The sequence below is a fragment of the Branchiostoma lanceolatum genome, chromosome 16 (genome assembly GCF_035083965.1).
Source record: "Branchiostoma lanceolatum isolate klBraLanc5 chromosome 16, klBraLanc5.hap2, whole genome shotgun sequence".
Taxonomy (NCBI): Eukaryota; Metazoa; Chordata; class Leptocardii; order Amphioxiformes; family Branchiostomatidae; genus Branchiostoma; species Branchiostoma lanceolatum.
Window position 1 is genome coordinate 2,093,547 of NC_089737.1, and position 19,331 is coordinate 2,112,877.

The 19,331-nt window shown below is 43.6% G+C and overlaps 2 protein-coding genes across 2 annotated transcripts; one reads left to right on the forward strand and one right to left on the reverse strand.

The window, feature by feature from the left end:
- Positions 1-1,943: 1,943 nt before the first annotated feature.
- On the reverse strand, positions 1,944-3,473 carry LOC136422138 (protein qua-1-like). The gene has a single exon (XM_066409786.1). The coding sequence runs from the start codon at positions 3,471-3,473 to the stop codon at positions 1,944-1,946; it is 1,530 nt and encodes a 509-aa protein (XP_066265883.1).
- A 5,473-nt stretch (positions 3,474-8,946) lies between these two features.
- On the forward strand, positions 8,947-12,634 carry LOC136421578 (paired mesoderm homeobox protein 2-like). Its single transcript, XM_066409008.1, has 4 exons — positions 8,947-9,080; positions 9,588-10,164; positions 10,523-10,624; positions 11,298-12,634. Exons 2-4 carry the CDS (start codon positions 9,607-9,609, stop codon positions 11,685-11,687), a joined length of 1,050 nt encoding a protein of 349 aa, XP_066265105.1. The 5' UTR covers positions 8,947-9,080; positions 9,588-9,606; the 3' UTR covers positions 11,688-12,634.
- Positions 12,635-19,331: the final 6,697 nt, after the last annotated feature.

A 19,331-nucleotide genomic window follows, 5' to 3' on the forward strand; every position in this document is an offset into this window, starting at 1 on the left:
TCCCGTACTTTATCCGGGGGTCTTCAAATTTGAAGCCTCTGTTGTCGCCCTCCATATGTCGCCATTTGTGGCCACGTTCGTCGTTCCCAGGGCCTTTCTTCTCGTCGTCACCCGTCTCGTTCCCTCCCTCTTCCTTAGCCTTGTCGCTCTTCCAGCCAATTTTCTGCTCTTTCCCGCCAATTTTCTGCTCTTTCCCGCCAAGTTTCTCCTCTTTCCCGCCAAGTTTCTCCTCTTTCCCGCCAATTTCTTCCCCAGGTGCAGGTAGACAGGACACCTCCAGCAGCAGACAGAGTACCAAAACGCAGACCCACCAGCGACACATCTCGACTGCCTCTCTCGTCTCTCCTCACTGACGACTTTAACAACTTTCTAACCAACACCGGGTGCATATCATCTTACAGCCAATAACGCAGTGAGATTAGTTATCATGGGATTATTTTAAATAATCATGAGCTCCTCATAGACCGTGTGGAAAAGCAACATTGGCAAGCGAAGGCCAAACGATTCACTACGAATACCCTTGAGTATATAGGCTACCTACAAGTGAAGACCTGTTGACTACATGTAGTATATATACATAATACATGCCTGTATCAAATCTTCGTATTGGAACCTTCCAGATCGATATAGAGCTATACGTATATATATATTTTTATGAGGGTGACAACAAATGAAAAGAGAAAAGATTGAAGGGAGGACATGCCTGAAATAAAGTTGAAATATTCATAAGTCGCGTGCAGCCTCTTCCCTCTTCCCTGTACCCAGTCGTGCCAAGCGGGCGAAGGAGAACAATTTGTTGCTGTAGTCTCGTGCGATAGATTTCCAAGGCTCTATTTCAGGCTCTCGGTGGTGTTTCGACATGGCATTTTTTTCTAGCTACATCTCTTTTTGGTAGCAGTGATGTTATGGCTGTCATTCGATTACAGCGGACCAGAAATCGCAAATATTTATTGCCTTCTGCAAGACTTGCTTTCTGTAACCAGGTACAGTTCTGCGTTCCGATGCTATCATTCATGTTTCGAGGCTATCATGTACACTTTGTTTGAACAGAACACTGTCCCAGAACATAATGTGCATATGTGAGACTCCTGGTGATCAGTCTGGCTGGAGAATTGTTTGCATTTATCAATAATCAGTTGCAAAGTCAACCGTCAACAATAACTAGACCTTTAATGCGTGACCAGCACGGCCCCTCAGCTGCAATGTGTTATCAGGCATGTACAGGAGTTGTTGTCTTGTAGTTAAGATATATTTCATCACAGTTTCTGCTGGATATTTGGTTAACGTTATAAGTTCTGGATACGTGCTTGCTTGCTAATATACTACTTACTACCATGGTTTGATTGGTTGATTTCTAAGGGACAAGGCAAGAGAAAGGAAAATGCAAAATATATTCGTATAGCAACTGAAAAGAATTCAACAGTATTCTGACGTAGATATTTTAAAAATCTAAAACCTGTATACACCCTGTAACGTTACTTGTGGCGTTCACTACAAATGAAAAAAAAAATTCCACAATACAAATTGTTGCACAACTGATTTATTGTACATATCAATATCCGTATGGACTACAAACTTCATAAAGACCATTCACTGCGAGACAAAACTTTATAGACATCATTCCTGGAACTGAAAAAGTTTATATCTGATGGCCGTTTAGATATATTCAGTTCTTGTACGTAATGTGAGCTCCTTTGTCGATCCTTGTACGTTATGTTAACTACATGCACCTCCATCGAGATGGTGTTTGACTTGACAATATTATACGTGGTTTCGTGAGGCTCGTGGTTAAATACACAGAGTGATAGAGAGGTTTTCTTCATTCAGTGTTTCCTTACATTCTGGTCATCTTCTTATTACAAGTCGACTTCTTGTAATACGCCGCTTGGCGCCATGACGACCACGCCTCTCTCTCCGCCTCAGCTACCGCCTCCATCGAGTGATCACTGTCCTCGGCGACGCATCCCCCTACCGCGGGGTCTTCCGCCTTTCTTTCCGTCGAAAACGGCGTCGTAGAACTTGCTTCCTCCAAACTTTCCGGCTTTCTTGACTTCTCCCCTACCGGCGAACATTCCGGCTTTTTGGGGGCCGAACTTTCCATCCTTCTTGCCTTCTCCGAACATTCCGTGAATGAGTTTGGCGAAGTATTTGTCCTTCTTGCCTCTTCCCATTCCTCCGAACAGTCGGCTGACTATTTCGTCTTTCTTCCCTTCCCCCATCCCGCTGAACAGTCGGTCGAACATGATGTCGTCTTTCTTGTTCTCTCCGATTCCGCCGAACATTCCGGGGAGTTTTCCGTCTTCCGTGCCTTCTCCCATCCCTAACATTCCGGGGAGTTTTCCGTCTTCCGTGCCTTCTCCCATCCCTAACATTCCGGGGAGTTTTCCGTCTTCCTTGCCTTCTCCCATCCCTAACATTCCGGGGAGCTTTCCGTCTTCCTTACCTTCTCCCATCCCTAACATTCCGGGGAGTTTTCCGTCTTCCTTGCCTTCTCCCATCCCTAACATTCCGGGGAGTTTTCCGTCTTCCTTGCCTTCTCCCATCCCTAACATTCCGGGGAGCTTTCCGTCTTCCTTACCTTCTCCCATCCCTAACATTCCGGGGAGTTTTCCGTCTTCCTTACCTTCTCCCATCCCTAACATTCCGGGGAGTTTTCCGTCTTCCTTGCCTTCTCCCATCCCTAACATTCCGGGGAGTTTTCCGTCTTCCGTGCCTTCTCCCATCCCTAACATTCCGGGGAGTTTTCCGTCTTCCTTGCCTTCTCCCATCCCTAACATTCCGGGGAGCTTTCCGTCTTCCTTACCTTCTCCCATCCCTAACATTCCGGGGAGTTTTCCGTCTTCCTTGCCTTCTCCCATCCCTAACATTCCGGGGAGCTTTCCGTCTTCCTTACCTTCTCCCATCCCTAACATTCCGGGGAGTTTTCCGTCTTCCTTGCCTTCTCCCATCCCTAACATTCCGGGGAGTTTTCCGTCTTCCTTGCCTTCTCCCATCCCTAACATTCCGGGGAGCTTTCCGTCTTCCTTACCTTCTCCCATCCCTAACATTCCGGGGAGTTTTCCGTCTTCCTTACCTTCTCCCATCCCTAACATTCCGGGGAGTTTTCCGTCTTCCTTGCCTTCTCCCATCCCTAACATTCTGGGGAGCTCTTCGTCGTCCTTGCCTTCTCCCTTTCCGCCAAACATTCCCTCTTCTTTCTCTTCTCCCATTCCCCCGAACATTCCGAGGGACTTTCCGTCCTTCTTGCCTCCTTCCTTAGCGTCGAACATTCCGGAGAACTGTCCGTCCTCCTTGCCCTCTCCCTTGCCGCCGCCGAACAGTTCGCAGAAGCGTCTCCAGGCGCTTCGCATGTCACCTCCCGTCTCCATCCCTCCGAAGCTCTCCGGCTCACCTGTCACAGCCTTCGGTGGAGGTCGGCAGGACACCCCGAGCAGCAGACCGAGGAACACGACGAGGACTAACGAACGCGACATCTCGACTGTCTGACAACTCCGCGTCTATCTGACGATTTTTGAACCAACGCCAAATAAAAAGCTGTCCAGCCGATGACGCAGAAGATTAGTTACCATGGATACTGTTAAATGCGAAATATTCGCGGGGATTAATTTTGCAGAGGGAGAAAATGGAGTGTTCGAGGTTTTTTCTTAAGTTCGCGGTTCAAACAAGGGAGTAGGTGGGCAGAAGACAGAACAAAAATGTTCGCGGTGGTTTTAAGTTTGCGGATGAGACGTCACCGCGAAAATCGCGAACATAAATACTTCACCTTTTACAGTACTGGTGTTCTGCAGCACGAGGTATGATTAATGAAATCATCGTCTCACGATAGGAATTTACTGTTGTGCCTTTACAAGCAACAAATCCCATACTCACAGGGTCTCCAACTAATTAAAACGAGATTGTTTTCAGCACAGGAAACGAGGTCGCGTGGAAGGAGTACTGATCTCCAAGCAGATCACATGGTGGGGTGGAAAATTGCAACGTTTTCTGACCGGTCTAACAGTTTACTACCCCAAATTACAGAAAAGACGATCGGTCAAAAACTCTATAATTGTCCACCCGACATCTGCTTGTAGATTAAGGAGTAACGCTCTTACTTGCCACTCCGATGGTACCAAGATTGAATGAAGGACACTGCGTCATTTGTTTCCGAAATAATCTCCGAAACTTTTTGAAATTCTAGCATATATTATTAACATCTCTGTGTTTGGAGTATCAAATGTCTCTGTCTTTCTATGGGCCAGAAATGCCTGAAATGAGCTTGAAATATTCATTAATCTAGGCGTGTGCAGCCTCTTCTGTACCCGGTCGTGCCAAGCGGGAGAAGGATAAACAAGAGCTTTTAAAAAAAGCTGGCGTTTCGGCTACGTTTATAAGTGTGAATTGTCTTTTCCCTTTACTTGAAGTAAAATCTGCCAGAGGAAGTCACTCAAGGGCTGTTCAGTCTATAAGAAAAATTGTCATTTTGGGAAATGAGTACTGTTTTAATAGAGAAAGGCAGATTGGGGAAAGCAATTTTGAAGTTACGTCACTTAACTTAAGTGCTTTTGAAAAAGCTGGTCTTGGCCTACAACTTGTACTTATTTGTAAAATGTATAATAGGCTCATTATAAAAGCTATCAATGTAATTATGTACATGGCACGCAATAAAACATAAAATTTGAAAAAGCACCATTGAATCATCAGCACTATGGTAATTAAGTGAAATAGAAGTTCATAACAGCTAAGGTTCTATCTAAAATGACTACCAAATGTCAAACAAATCAACAGCTACCTCATCCGTATTATTCTGGTTTCCGCATTTACAACATTTCTTCCTTATTTTCCTGGGTAATTTTGCTAAAATTCATGAAAATTCCCATAGTTTTGTGCCGAGGGGCGCCACTTTCCACGTCCGTGTTGTCTGAATGAAGTCGATACTGAACAATGGAGCATTTGCTACTGTAACAAAGAATCGCTGTTTTGCAAACAACATCAAGAGCCTCTGTTTACATCGGGGATAGAAGTTTAGTGGCGAGTGTTTTGCAAGAATCATCTTACCGCGCATAGGAGCCGCTGCACGGTATTTTCCATTACAATGAACAGAAAAATTCGAATGCCGGGTTTGGAATCTATGAAGTCCTGTTCATAAGACAAAGGCCTTGTATATATTAAATGAATATTTAAAAATAACAAATATAAAATATTTCTTTATTTATTAATGAAAAAAAATGATATTCATAAATATGATATTGATAGATTAATATAATATCAATATATATTTTTGATATTCAATATCTAAAAAGAAAAAAAAATCCATGCACGGAGACGAACCCGGATCTTCTGGGTCCGAAGTGCATCGCGTTGCCAGATCGGCCAAGCTGCGGTACGTAACTATTAACTCTGGACGTAATGCTATAACCTCACTATATGGTATCATTTATGCCGATTTTTGGTCGTTTTCTTGACGAAATCATTTTTTTTCTTCTGCAATCTTGTGGAATAGATGTAATATGGTCATTTTTCAGGATATCAAAGTCCGAAACCACAATGCAATGATATTTCCGAACAGTTGTAGCAGTTACATGCGGTCGCCGTCCTGTGTCACATGCAAATCTAGCCTGCCTGCATTTTCGTGCTCTCTTGCCATATAAGGCAACGGCTATACAAGGATTTGAGAACGTATTGCCATATAAGGTCTTATTGTGTGCGACACAGTGTTGAACCAAGCTTCCCTGGTTCCTTCCTTGAAGGTAAAAGCCAGGACAATGCGTTCCGGCGCGCATGCGCCGAAACGCAAAAAACAAGCCGTTGTTGCTGTTTATACTATAGCCTCGTTCACCGGACGTCCGCCCTGTCACACTTGTGTGTATATACAAGTCCGTATGAGTTGTTTCTGGTTTATGTTAAGTTTGCAGCCGAAGAAGAGATTTCTTAGGTTCGATCACTTGGCTGCACAACGGTGGGCCAAAGCAGAAAACAACTTTGTCCCCGCAAACTTTACTTATATGTTAATTGCAACTCACGTGCACTTGAATATACGCACAAGTGTGACAGGGCCCTTACACATTAGGATGGGAAACCGTGATACTTTCTCGTATAGTTGGGAAAGCCCAAAGTCTGGGTTTTATGGCTATTTCTGCCACATCACTGTTTATTCACCGCATATCAAAACAAAAACTCCGTTATGATACATACGGTGTGATTTATTTACTACACATGTATCACCATCATACGGCCTCCTTCGGTCAGTGTTGACAAATCCAAATCACTAACAACAAACATTACAAAACTAGTCAGTCCATGGACCAGAACTTAATGACATTTATTTCGTCAAAACTGCGGAAATACCACAATTTTTGTACTAAGAAGCTTAAGTCATCCGTGGTTTGTGAAAATTGATTAAGTATATAAGTTTCTCCCAGGAAAGCCCTAGCCTCTTTTTCAGCTGTCAGCTAAAGATTAATTACATCCACATGTTCTTTCGCAAGGACCGTTGTTACAACAGGTAGGTTATAACCTCATTGATTATATACACAGATGATAAAGCATCAGTCATTGCGAGTAGTCAAAGAGCTTTGTCCTCGTCATTCTCATAGTCCTAGTCGTCTTTTCGGCTTCTTTCACAATAAAGTTGCTTTCCATGGCGACCACATTTAACTGGGCATGCGCACCGCCGTCAAAGTTCCGCAAACGACACTGCCCTAGGTTAGTACGTTTCTACCTTATGGCTGAAATCTCATTGGCAAATTTATCAACTTACTGATTGTTTTTCTTACACCTACAAGTTTTCTTCAACCGGTGCAATGGCCTAATGGGTAGAGTGTTCGCCTTGCAAACGGTAGGTCTTGAGTTCGATCCCCGGGCGGGTCATGCCAAATACTTTAAAAATGGTACATACAGCTTTCTCTGCTTAGCCTTTGGGAAAGAGCATTGAAGTTAAACACACACATTACTAGCAGCGGACTAGCCCCCTGTTGTAGGACTTTCACGAAGTTGTGTGGCCCAAGGGCTGCGAATCGGAGATGGGCGCCGCCACCAAGTGGCGCGGAAGGACTTAAACTCTTTTTTGTAAGTTTTCGCTACAACGTGGTGGCAATGCTGGCGGGAACTTCAGAGTCAGAGTCACCAGTGCCTCCTTTCGCGTCGTCCACCTCGCACCCCTTGCGGTTCATCCTATAACAGCAGTAGGGCAGGTACACGCACAGCACCAGGAATAAGATGGCGCCCACGGCAGTGACGCACACGGTCGCTAGCCCCGACTCGTACGACATCTTCTATCTCGAATGAACCGATACACAATAGCTTATAGCTTAAAGACGCATGCTATCAATTGCATGTCTTCGTCTCCAGGACGCGCGACTGACCTACTAGCTAGACATTCCTGTCTGTATGTTTTCAAGTCACAACTGACCCAAATTAGAGAACCAGATAGATAACATCAAGTGTACGTAAAGACCGCTGGTAAGATATTGAATATTGTTTGGTAAAAGATATTCTGATAACAGACATTTCCCACACGGTGGCGACATAAACCTTTCCGCTTTCGTAACAAAAGTCACTGTTAAGAGATAACGTTATCTACTGAATGCTCTTGGAACAGATGACCACAGATATCCTCTATGTCGTCTTCTGCTCTTCTCACATGAGTTGCTGCTCGGTGCATGGTCACGTCTACATCACAGCGTCATCACGCAGAGAACACGTCAATGTCACGCCTCTGTCATCCCTAGTCCACGTGATCCATAGCTCAAATCCAAAGCCTCCTGCCCACCGGGTGAAACCAGCTTCCTCCTGTACTTAAAGATGGGATGGTTGCGCGTAGGCCTTCCTTGGTCAAAAGAGGTCCTTACCCAGTCATACCCGAAGAGTCCTTAGCTAAACTGTCTTAAGATTTTTTAAACCTAGAAGACTGAAGGAAATATTGTATTCTCACAGATGAAGCACAAGCTGACGCCATGCCTAGATGGCGGCGAATAAAGCTCTCTCTATAACGTTACATCAACGTTATATGCCTGACAGACGTTGCTAAGTAACAGCTACATTGCCGAAGCATGCATGTTGAAATTACCCACTACATGTACTAAAGATCACAGGACAACGCTTCAGGATATGCAACGTTTCTAACAATATCAACGTTGAACAGGATACAGGAAGCGAGCATTTACGTTTATTCGATTGAAAGTCTATATCTGGTGGTAGGTAATCAAATTATAGACATTTTATACGCTATTTTCGTAAACAAAGAAAATCTCATTTCAACTTGAAATGGATGATAGGACTGATCGAAAGCTTGTAGGTTGGTAAGAGCATTACTTTGTGTACGAAAATAGGGTATACAATCTCTATAATTTGCGTTTATGTCTGATTTTGGAACTACATTGATGTCATAAACAGCTATTTAGACTTTTCTAAATGATTTGTTAGTTTGAATTGAATTTCTTTATTTCGGGTATGTCACGCATATAAAACAGACGTACAAATATAAAAAACACAAATGTATATAAATATAAATAATGTCATTTGTGCAGACACTTATACTTAGCATGCTATTGTTCCAAACAATACTATTGTTTAACCAAGCACCTTGAGAAACATGGTAAGTTGCATACACACCTCTTACAGAGAAGACAATGAAGAACAATAGCATGATTACGTGACCAAGCTCATGGATAATAGCTGCCAATCACTTAATTAGTCATCCCCACGCCAGAAGCCTTTCGCGCACTTTTTCTCCTCTCACCTAACCTGATTAGGCAAGTTATCTCATTTACATAACCATAAGTTGTTTTTTAAGAAGTTAAATGTTACAAAAACACCCCGCAAATTAGGCGAAGCTTTTCACACCCTTCTTTGAACAATACAACTTCTCTAGAAAGAATACAAGAGACAATGGACGATCCTCGAATCCGATTGGTTCTACGGTTGTCATAGAGATGATGTCATTAATCAGCAGGTGAGGTTACATAAAAAGCGGGAACTTACAGGTGTTGGGGGTTATTACTTGAAGTCGGTTTTGAGGTGAGCGGTCGTGCTGTAAGGAGAAGTGCTGAAGGATTCTCAGACAGCTAGGAAGAAGGCGAGACAAGACAGGGCGATACTAGGTAAGGTGTTCGTACCATTAGCTAAGACGACAGAAGACGACGTAACGTTAGCTGCTTTGTCAGTTCATTTTAATGGTAGTTTTATTCAGCATGTCTTTATCCTTACATGTCATGGCTAACCCAAATAATTTATAAATGGATACAGGTCTAAAATAGTAACATTTCATAATCCATTCGAGCCCTGGTCGTTTTGTAACGTTAACGTTTGTGGTGAGAACCACACATCGCACAAATCATGAGGAGTCTTGGACCGATACTACATTCCGATATAGCCAGACGCTGTTTTGCATCTGTAAGAACAAGACAGCAAATTTCACAATGAAAAGATCTAAAATGTCGCAAAAGAATTTCATTACGTGTTTAAACCATCATGATTTCGTCGGCCCTCATATGCATTTAGAAAGATGACACCAATGATATAGATGATTGGCTATATATTAGGATTTGAATATCATACTCGGTATTTTGCTTCAAGCGTTGTTGAATGTCTTCTTTTTTGTCTTCCAGCCACCTTATCGCAATCAAAATGGCGGCCCCCAGGACCCAGAACTTCCAGCGAGGCAGAAGCCCGCTGTACGTAGCCGTGCCCTTGGACTTCGGTTGCCCTCCCGGCGGTCCACCGAACGCCGTTGCGCCCGTCCCGAACTACTACTACCCTTACCAAGGTCGCACCAGGCACTACATCGACAGTATCCTGGAATCCCCCAAGAGACCCTCCGAACTTTCCCCGCCGTTTCCAGTGAGTACTCTTGACTTGATGCGACACAACCCCCATCGGTACATGACCCCCGGGTCTGAGACCTCGGACCAACAGAGCGTCTCCTCGGCGTCGGAAGGCACCATCTCCCCGCGGCCGCTGCTCGACGACTACGATGCCTGCCCGGACGAGGTCAAAAACTTTTCTCTGGGACAGAAAGAACTAGAGATGTCCCATCCGCCAGAGAAGATTCTAGTGCCCAGCCCCACCCCAAGCACACCCTCGCCTACAGAGCGCCACCCTAAGAAGTCTTCCTCCCCGCCGCCAAGTGCGACAGATTCCGACAAGAAAGCCAAGAAAACCAGGACCACCTTCAAATACCACCAAGTGAGTCCAATTTAGTATCTGCAAATGTTGTTTCGAAGTTTAATTTGGGATGAACATGTATGTACACCAATAAAAGTCAGACATCCAGGTAATAAGATATGCAGTAAAAATATGCGTCCAAATACATCCAGTTGCTTGAATAACTGCAATTTGCGTATGTATGTTCACCGTATGTATGCATCCATGTATGTATGTATGTATATGTCAGTATGCTGACGTAAGATGTAACGGGATTTGGGAGGGGGTGGTATCCGGGATTTTGGCATGTTCAAAGTACATATGTACGTGTGTTTCTTGCAATTGTGATATGTGTTTTAACATTGACACATGTATTATTTCTCCCTACTGCCCCCTGTAGGTGAGCGCGCTGGAACAGGTGTTCGCCATGACGCACTACCCGGATAACGACACGCTGGACTGGCTCACCTCCACACTGCAGCTGCCCGAGGCCAAGATCAAGGTGAGTCTCACAAACACACATGGAGATATTGATACATAACGTAGTAAGGAATTTGTAATTGTCATGGGCATATCACCAATTAGACCAGATCTGAGCCCGAAGTCTCTCTAGATCTCGTCTGACGTGAAAGTTGTAGGGACACCATGGTTCTGGTGTATTTTTGTTTGATTGATATATTGGTCGATGGTTTTATTATTTCACAACGCACGTGAAATCATTTTTTTGTCATTGTTGATCAACTTGTTATCAACCCTTGCCTTGAACATATTCCCAAGATTGTATAGACATGAACCACAAACGTCATCTTATAGCGACCTCTGGCGAACATGAACGAAACGTCAACCTACACTGTTGTCAGATTGCATGCACTGTGCCAATAAGGTTCTGCGTTCTGTTTTCGGGTGTTTGTCGGACAGCATAACCCGAGAAGTGTCGAGAAAATCAAGGTCAAGTTCAATATAAAGGGCCTCATAGCGGCTTTCTACGGTACTACCGCGGACCTCAGGTGGCCGCGGTTGGTTTGGGCATCCTAGCAGTTTGTTCTGGAACTTGTTTTTTTTTTTTTTTAAACTGTCAAAGAAATTTTTGATATGTTTGGATACTAGAATGTGTCTCGTGTATCATTGACATTGCAAATTTGTCTCATCTGTGATTTTCTGTATCCCTCCGCCAGGTCTGGTTCCAGAACAAGCGTGCCCGGTGGAAGAAACAGCGAGTCAGCGAGTTCGGCACCATCCATCCTGGCGTGCCCGGCGCGCAGGCGCACTACATGATGACGGACCCCTGGTCTCCCCACATCATTCCCAAGGGCACCCCTCCCTCCGTACCGAAACCCGCCCTTCAGTACAGGGCCCCCACCCCCGGGAGCTACCCCCCGTCCCCCACGGTACCGCTACCACCCCGTATCCCTTTACACTCAGTACCGGGACTGAACCCTACGCTGGCGGCTACGTCATCTATCCCAGCACTCCCCGCGGGAGCTACGACGAGATACGCACTTCCTCAGTACCAAGTGCCTACATCTGTGCATGCGCAGTACCCAAAGACTTCCGTGTACCAATAACAACAGTTACAGAACTGTATGATATCTAAGAACAATGTCAACACAAGCCGATCCTTTTTGATGAAGGTACTGGAGTATATGTCAATTTTTTGAGTGTTTAACACGCTAAAATGTGATATTGTGTGTGTTCTGACTGTTTTTAAACTTTAAAATATCAGCAATATAATGTCAGTAGTTGACGTTGAAAAGTATGCTACCGTCTCTCGAATACTCTCCATTGTGTACAGAATTCAAGTGCAAGTGAAGAGCTCTTTGGAATCTCACAGTGCATCGCCTTTCTTTTGAAAAATTCAAGAACTTTGATAGTGATGAATTATGAGACTAAAAGTTTACTTGCATTTTGTGACAAAAATGCATTGCGCGTCTCTTAGAGATAATTGTATCAAGATTGAGATCTCTACCATTATTTAAAAAATTGGAAGGAACCCAAGAACAAGAGAAACTTCTACATTACTTGACACGCAAAGTCCCAAAGACAATGCGTTTCTTTGAAAAAAGTTTGTTTATGCATATATATTGTAGATAGCTCGGTCTTCATATACGCTAAAGCCTTAAGAGACGCGTGATGTGTAAAATTCTCTTTCTGGTCGACGTGGAGAATCAGATGTTAGAGAGATTGTAGTGTACTTCAACGTTATTATATGTTTTTGAAACAGTACTGACCAAGTTTGTAACGAATGAAATTCGTCTATAATGGCCCGTAACAAATCAGTCGTGAGCACCGGTGTTGTCTGCAGCGTCTGCACATTTCTAATTTTTTTTCTGTAAAAAAATGAGGTCTGTATATTTTCCCTCGCTGCTATTATTTTGAACACGATGTTTTATTTGTATATATTTGTTGACATAATGTTCGCCATGCATATGACTGTAAATCTGTACATGTTTGTATATTTGAAATTTGTGTATGAAAGCGCATCATACGTGTGTAATACATGTTTATGTACTTAGAGGTGGTGTTTTTTTCTTTTACATAAGCCCAAATGGTGAGAGAATTCCCATCCTTTTGATGGGAGCGAAAAATCATAACGTATGTAGCTCTTTCTTTCCAACTCCCCACTCGCAACTCAACATCTGGTTGGAGATTATGTCGGCATGACCTTTGAGGTCAGCAATCGTAAAAATTCAGTAATCCCTTCCTGACTTACCCTGTTTCACCGAGTCAGCAACTGAAACGCCCCTGCAGTTCCAAAAAAGCTGCTAGAGGGACCAAGCTTGTGCCACTTTTCCCCAAATAAAAGAGCTACCTACCAGCCAAAAATGGCCATGGCATATCTAGAACACGAGATATCAAAATCGGATGTTACTAGTACACTACGGTACCAAAACAAGCCACCAGTGGACCCAAAGTCTCATCTTGTCCCGTTTTTGTCACAACCTATTAACACACCTAATATGAAACAAAACCATCCAGCCGTTCTCAAGTTATCTTGGTGACCAACAAACTCGCACACACACACACACACACACACACACAAACGCACACACAGGCATACGCACACAGACGCGCGCATGCGCACGCGCACACAACACACACAGACACGCACAAACAGACACACATACACAAACAGACAAATGCTGCCCCAAATAGACTGGTCCCAGGGAAGTACAGCCCAGGTTGGGGCACCGATGCGTCATGACAGCCGTTCTACATGGTAGACCAGCTGCTCTCAGCACGCATGATGTTCTCCCTACTGATAAAAATGTCGTTCAACAAACCTAAAAACGGTCCGAACGTTTACTGTAACTGTAAACACATGGCATAAGGAGCTCCGCACCTGCGAAGGGAATTCAAAATAGTGATTGCCCCGAGTTTCGCCGAAGCTCCCCGGGAACGAGAATATCAAATGTAGTAACGTTACAATTCAACACATTATTATGCAATATTAGGGCGTTGAAAGTCGTATTTTCAAAATCAATTTTCTATTGATTTCTATACTTAGTAAGTTTGAAGAACACTATCCCATTGCACATCGACCATCAACAAGCAAATATTCGATGTCGTTGTGTGGTGGGAACTCATTGAAAATCTGAGCACTTGGAGGCCAGCCATTATTTCAAATCTTCCAAATATGCCCGATTTTGACCGATTAGTCCCCAATGCTTCCGGACAATTAATCACGCGGTCATGTCTCAATGTACTCGGACATTGTGACATCATGCGACCGGAAGTTACCGAAAATTGTCGACAGAAAACGGTTTCGGCTGGATTCTAGGTTGATTTTTGGGTGGTACCAATAAATAAGATACCCCTTCTGTGACTTGTTGCTGCACTCTTTTTAAACGCCAAAAGTATGAAATAATGATGCAAATGTGCTGATTTTGGGAAGTAAATGTGTAACTGTCAATTTCATACAGATTGCTTTATCCAGAATATTTCCAGTTTTACCCCCTGAAATCGCTTAGGGCACCTTTAATACTGTAAACCAGGCATGCTTTTTGCCACGCTAGCAGAACATAGTGTGAGTGTCTGTCTGTATATTCTCTCTTTAATTGGCCTTTTTGAGCGCGGTAGCACACATTTATTGTATCTATCCCGAGAATTCTTGACCTTGTGTTAACGACAAGTTGACGGTTTGCAGCAGACCGGTGGTTCACCATGACTGAGTAGACGGAACACACTGCAGCTGCGGGTTGGCCTAACGACACCGGCGCACTTTCAACGATATAGTTATCGGCTTCTTTACCTTCGTTTGACCTTGGGAGGCCAGTCCTCCTCCACATCTGCGTGCTGACACTCCCACTCAGCCTGCCCCCTCCCCCTGCTGAGACGCTGGTATTCCGTCAATCATCATCACCCGCGCGACTGATTTGTTTCATCCATTACTGAAATACACTGCCAGAGGAGATGCTAGCCTGGATGCTAGATTGTTTCCAGGGCCTACACAGGCCAGCTACTCGGCTCTAGGGCCAACATGCCACCAAGGAAATTTGACCACAACCCCTTAGACCGCCCCCCCCCCCCCGAGTTTCTCAGGGACCTGTTGTAAAATTTCCTTGGGCGCAAGTTTGACATGAGCCGAGGAGCAGGCCTGCGTATGACAGTTGGCCCTTGAAACAGCCTGGCACCCAGGCTAATATCACCTGTCTATCGATGCACATTGCTTGTTAAATCCTCGACTGTTCATCCTAATTTTTAAATTTCTGCTTTACTCTTATATAGTTAGCAAGCAAATGGTTCTGATGACTAACATCTTACGCTCTTCCCACATCATCACCCCCGCCCCCCGTAGATTTCCTCCCACCTGTGTTCCACCCGTGGAGTCCCTGTGTGGACTGTTTGACATTGAGCTCGTGCACGTGTGATGGTGACACTTGGTCCCACGGATCCTTTTAACCCTGACTTCAGCTAAAATGTGCGACCAGAGCAATGTCAGCAGACTACCAAGGTTGACAAGTTCATAAAATCGTTTTTTTCTGACTTATCGCTATAGGTACTTTGACGACATTGAGCTCGTGCACGTGTGATGGTGACAGTTGGTACCAGATCCTTTTAACCCTGACTTTATTTTTAAAAATGTGTTGGCTTAGTGGTGGATAGAGCAATGTCAGCAGGCTAACGTAGTGCTAGTGCTACTATATCTCGTGATTGTTACTAATGAGTCATTTCAAGACTTTGTATTTGAAATTCAGCATATTGATAGTATGACTATCATACTGATTGTATGATAGCTAACGGATTGAATGAATTATCACAGTGCACTTACCAACTTTGTGTATCATAAAAAATCTGTTCTCACGAGGAATGAAGAATCGCTAAAGGAAGAACTGGTGTTTCTTCCCATTGGTTAAACAGTTGTATCTGTCCGCGCACGTTTTGAAGGAATATATCGTTTTGAAGGAATCGGACGACATCGGGTAGCGCTACGTTACCGAGGTTTGTACTGATTAATGAAAACGTAAAACGCGTTATTTCCGACGTATCGCATTTGGTCCTTTGCATCATTCTATGTCTGTCTTTTTCCGTTGTCCTATTGTAGGGTTTGATAAATTAACTTTGCTATTTCTAACCAAGAAGGTAACGTCTGAAACCTAACCTCTCGAGTTCAAGGTTATTAGACAAGTACATTAAAACACAGATGTTCGACTTGTTTACTTGGAAAGGTGATCGTCTAGGAAACCCATGTGTTACTACTTATGTCCCACTGCGAACGTAATTAGTATCCAAGCTAAAGTTCAAATACAAAGCCTTGACATGACTCATTAGCAAGTTGTATACATTACGTTTTTGATCCAGTGGCTTTGCTAAAAGTATGTTGGAGGGGCCGTCTAATAGCCTGGTTGTTGCACTACAGATGGAATTGAGTTTTGCAACGAGAAAGACGTCCTAACACAGAGTAATTACGAACAGAATGAAGAGAATGTCCCCAAGAATGCAATCTCCAAGCAGAGGGTGGTGGAGAAGATTGTGACTTTTTTATCATTTGCCCCGTTTTCTGAGTGTGCCGACAGAAAACGGGGCACATGATAAAAAGGACAACAATCGTCTCTACCAACGTCTGCTTGGAGAGTCTGAAGAATGATCCTCCCCGGTGCAGACAAGGTCTGGCCGCTAGAGGGGGCGGTTCAATCAATCTTACAGTTTCCCCCCTTTCTCTGAGTTTTCACTGTCTGTGGGGATTCCAGACAATTTTGTCGAAGATCTTAGACTTCGTTTTACTCACTGTACTAGCCTGGGTACCATCCGATTACTACCTGGGCTCCTATGCTCGCTTCTCTGATATTTTCAGGGTAGCGAGTGTTGGGGCCTCGGTAGCAACCAGGCTAATGTCTTACTGCCTCGCCTTCTTTTGTTATGTTATCGGAACTATTCCTCCCAGTATACTCTGTTTTACCCTATCTTTGTGATACGCCCGTCCATGCATTAGTATACCCGTGTCTATTCAAAGCCCAAGCAATCAATAGACAAAGTGTACCAGCTTAAACGCTCAACAATTGTGTCTGTTTCTATTCATATGTTCACTATTCATCAATATGTTGAAATAACATTTTTATGAGGCTTTAGACGTGGTACCCCCATGTTATACAGGATGTCTTGATGATGATGAATATTTTTTCATTGCACAAAACATAAAAAAATGTTCTTTTCAATTTTGGAGTATACACATGAGTTTAAATACTATTGAATTACAATTAAAAAGACTAGGTGTTCATAAAAGCTTACTAAAATATATTGCACATGACGACGGAAACAGAATAATGACGAAAAGTTTCGTGTCTTCGTTGCCACAGCGACTATAACTTGAGCCTTGGAGCGTACAAAGCTATCTACCCATTAAGATTGTCCGAATCTGATCATCCATCAAGATTTTCCCCAGATTTCCTTAAAGGAAAGTGAGACTATACACTGGCTTATATTTCCTCGACGCGACCGTCTCAAGTGTTGGACGGAATCTGAAGAATTTCATTGTTTTGAGATTGCGGTGAGGTTTGCTTGATAAGCGAAAGTGGTTGTCGCATTATATAACTCATGGAAAATACCTCCCACGCTTTGAAATTAATTGTATAAACAAGTCACAATCAAGAGGATTGATAGGATTCATTCAAAGTCTGATTACTATCAACATGATACTGCATTTACCCTGTTTCTTTATTTTTGTTGTTAACGTTGACTTGTTGTTGTTACTGTTCGAAAATTCTTCTAATTATTTTCTACTTAACCTGTTCGTAGAGTACCGCAATATCTAGACTAATAGCGCGAGGTACAGGTCTCAGACTCCCACCCATGTCAGATGGCAATAACTTTGACAATAATATTTTAGTTATGTACTGTTAGAGAAAGCCTCCAACTTTTGCGTTGTTCCCCGGCTAACTACCTTTGCTGACGTCCAACAGCTAAGTACCCTGCTGCCCGCCACTAGCACCTGGCCTGAGCGTTCAGCCAGGCAGGCAGAATATTCTCGAAACACCATCACTCGCCTTTATTATTTTCTCCACCCAACCAATAATTACATGAGAATGACGTGATTATACTTTTCAGACGTGAAGTAAATATTGTAAGTAGGCGGTCGCGCTGCGTCCTCGCTGCGACCAAAATTGAATCTGTGTGACCATTGGCTTCAAAATTGGACTATCAGCCATAATGCATGAGTACGAGTGAAAAGACAACAGGACACACAAAACGTAGAGAAATCGTTTTTTTTTCTAATGAAAATCGATAAGCGATCTTTCAAATTTTAGGTCGCAGCGATCGCAGCGAGGTCACTGCCCCAATTGAATTAGGGCGTTAAAGCCCCTGTCACACCTGTGCGTATATACAAGTCCGCATGAGTTGCGTATTAACATGTTTTTGGTTTAGGTTAGGTTTGTAGTCGAATAAGTGATTTCTTAGGTTCGATCACTGGGCTGCACAACGATGGGTTAAAGTAGAAAACAACTTTTTTCCAGCAAAAAACCTTACTTAAACCAAAAAATGTTAATGCGCAACTCACGCGCACTTGAATATTCGCACAAGATATAACGCGACAATATTCAATGTAAGGGCCCTGTCACACTTGTGCGTATATCATTTCCGTGTGAGTTGCGTGTTAACATTTTTGTCATACGCCGGCGTGCGCACAATACGCACCTAATGCGTTTCTCAATCGTTTTGTGAAAGTTTTAGGTACGCAGGCACACGCAAGCCACAGCCCAGTACGCCTGATATTTTTGAAACTACCGAAAACTTTCGTGCGAACGCTGATACGCAGCTCAGACGTCATAAGAACGCAGTTCAAACGTCCGACATCGGTCGAGTAGGGTACGAGCGCGCTTTGTGTTTGCGCTCCAAACGCGGTAATACGCTTCTCTTGCCGCACGATCTCTGCGCAGCGACCACATTGCGTACTTGCAGCGCAGATACAACGCACGATGATCGAACGTATGGCGAATAAGAATATACGTCACCAATGAGTGTCGTTCGTCCTGCGATCGGGCAGCGCATTGTACGTACCAGTAGCGTCTGAACAACGCACAGATAACGTGCGGATAGCGTGCATGTAGCGTACTCGACGAACATCCGGGGTACATTCCAGATTTGGTATTTCATTGGTCGGGTCGGGTATTCAATTTAGTTAAGGGCAGAGAGGAAGCAAACACAGCCAGCAAAGTGTACATAACTTTTGATTTAAATAATCATTGAAATGGCCCACACAAATGTGCCCATTTTCATAAACATAAATGTTCTACCGTTCGTTACTTATGATAACAGTTTTCGTAACTACTGATATCAACGCAACCAAATTCACAGGCTAAATAATGGCTCTAAGTGTCACGGCGTGTTCCAAAAGTGAAATTGGTGTCCCTGTTACATATATACAAAAGGTCCTACTTGTCGTCAGTTATGGAGGCGTCTCCCCATAACAGTTTAAGTAAATACTAATATCAATGCAACCAAATAAGCTCATAATTCGATTGGCATTAGTCGGAAGTGCGTCAGGCATGCGGTCGGTAGACGTTGTGTGCGTCCGGAATACGCTCAGCATACGCACCTGATACGCAGCTATTCGCTGCAAGGATAACACTATCGCGCACTTCATATGCCAATTATACGTGTCTCAAACGCATCGGATGCGTTGAATTCGTTATTCACGCGCTATATCTGCGACGCGCATAACTAGAAAAAAAAATTGATATTTTGAGCGTACAAATGCGTATTGTCAAAATTCA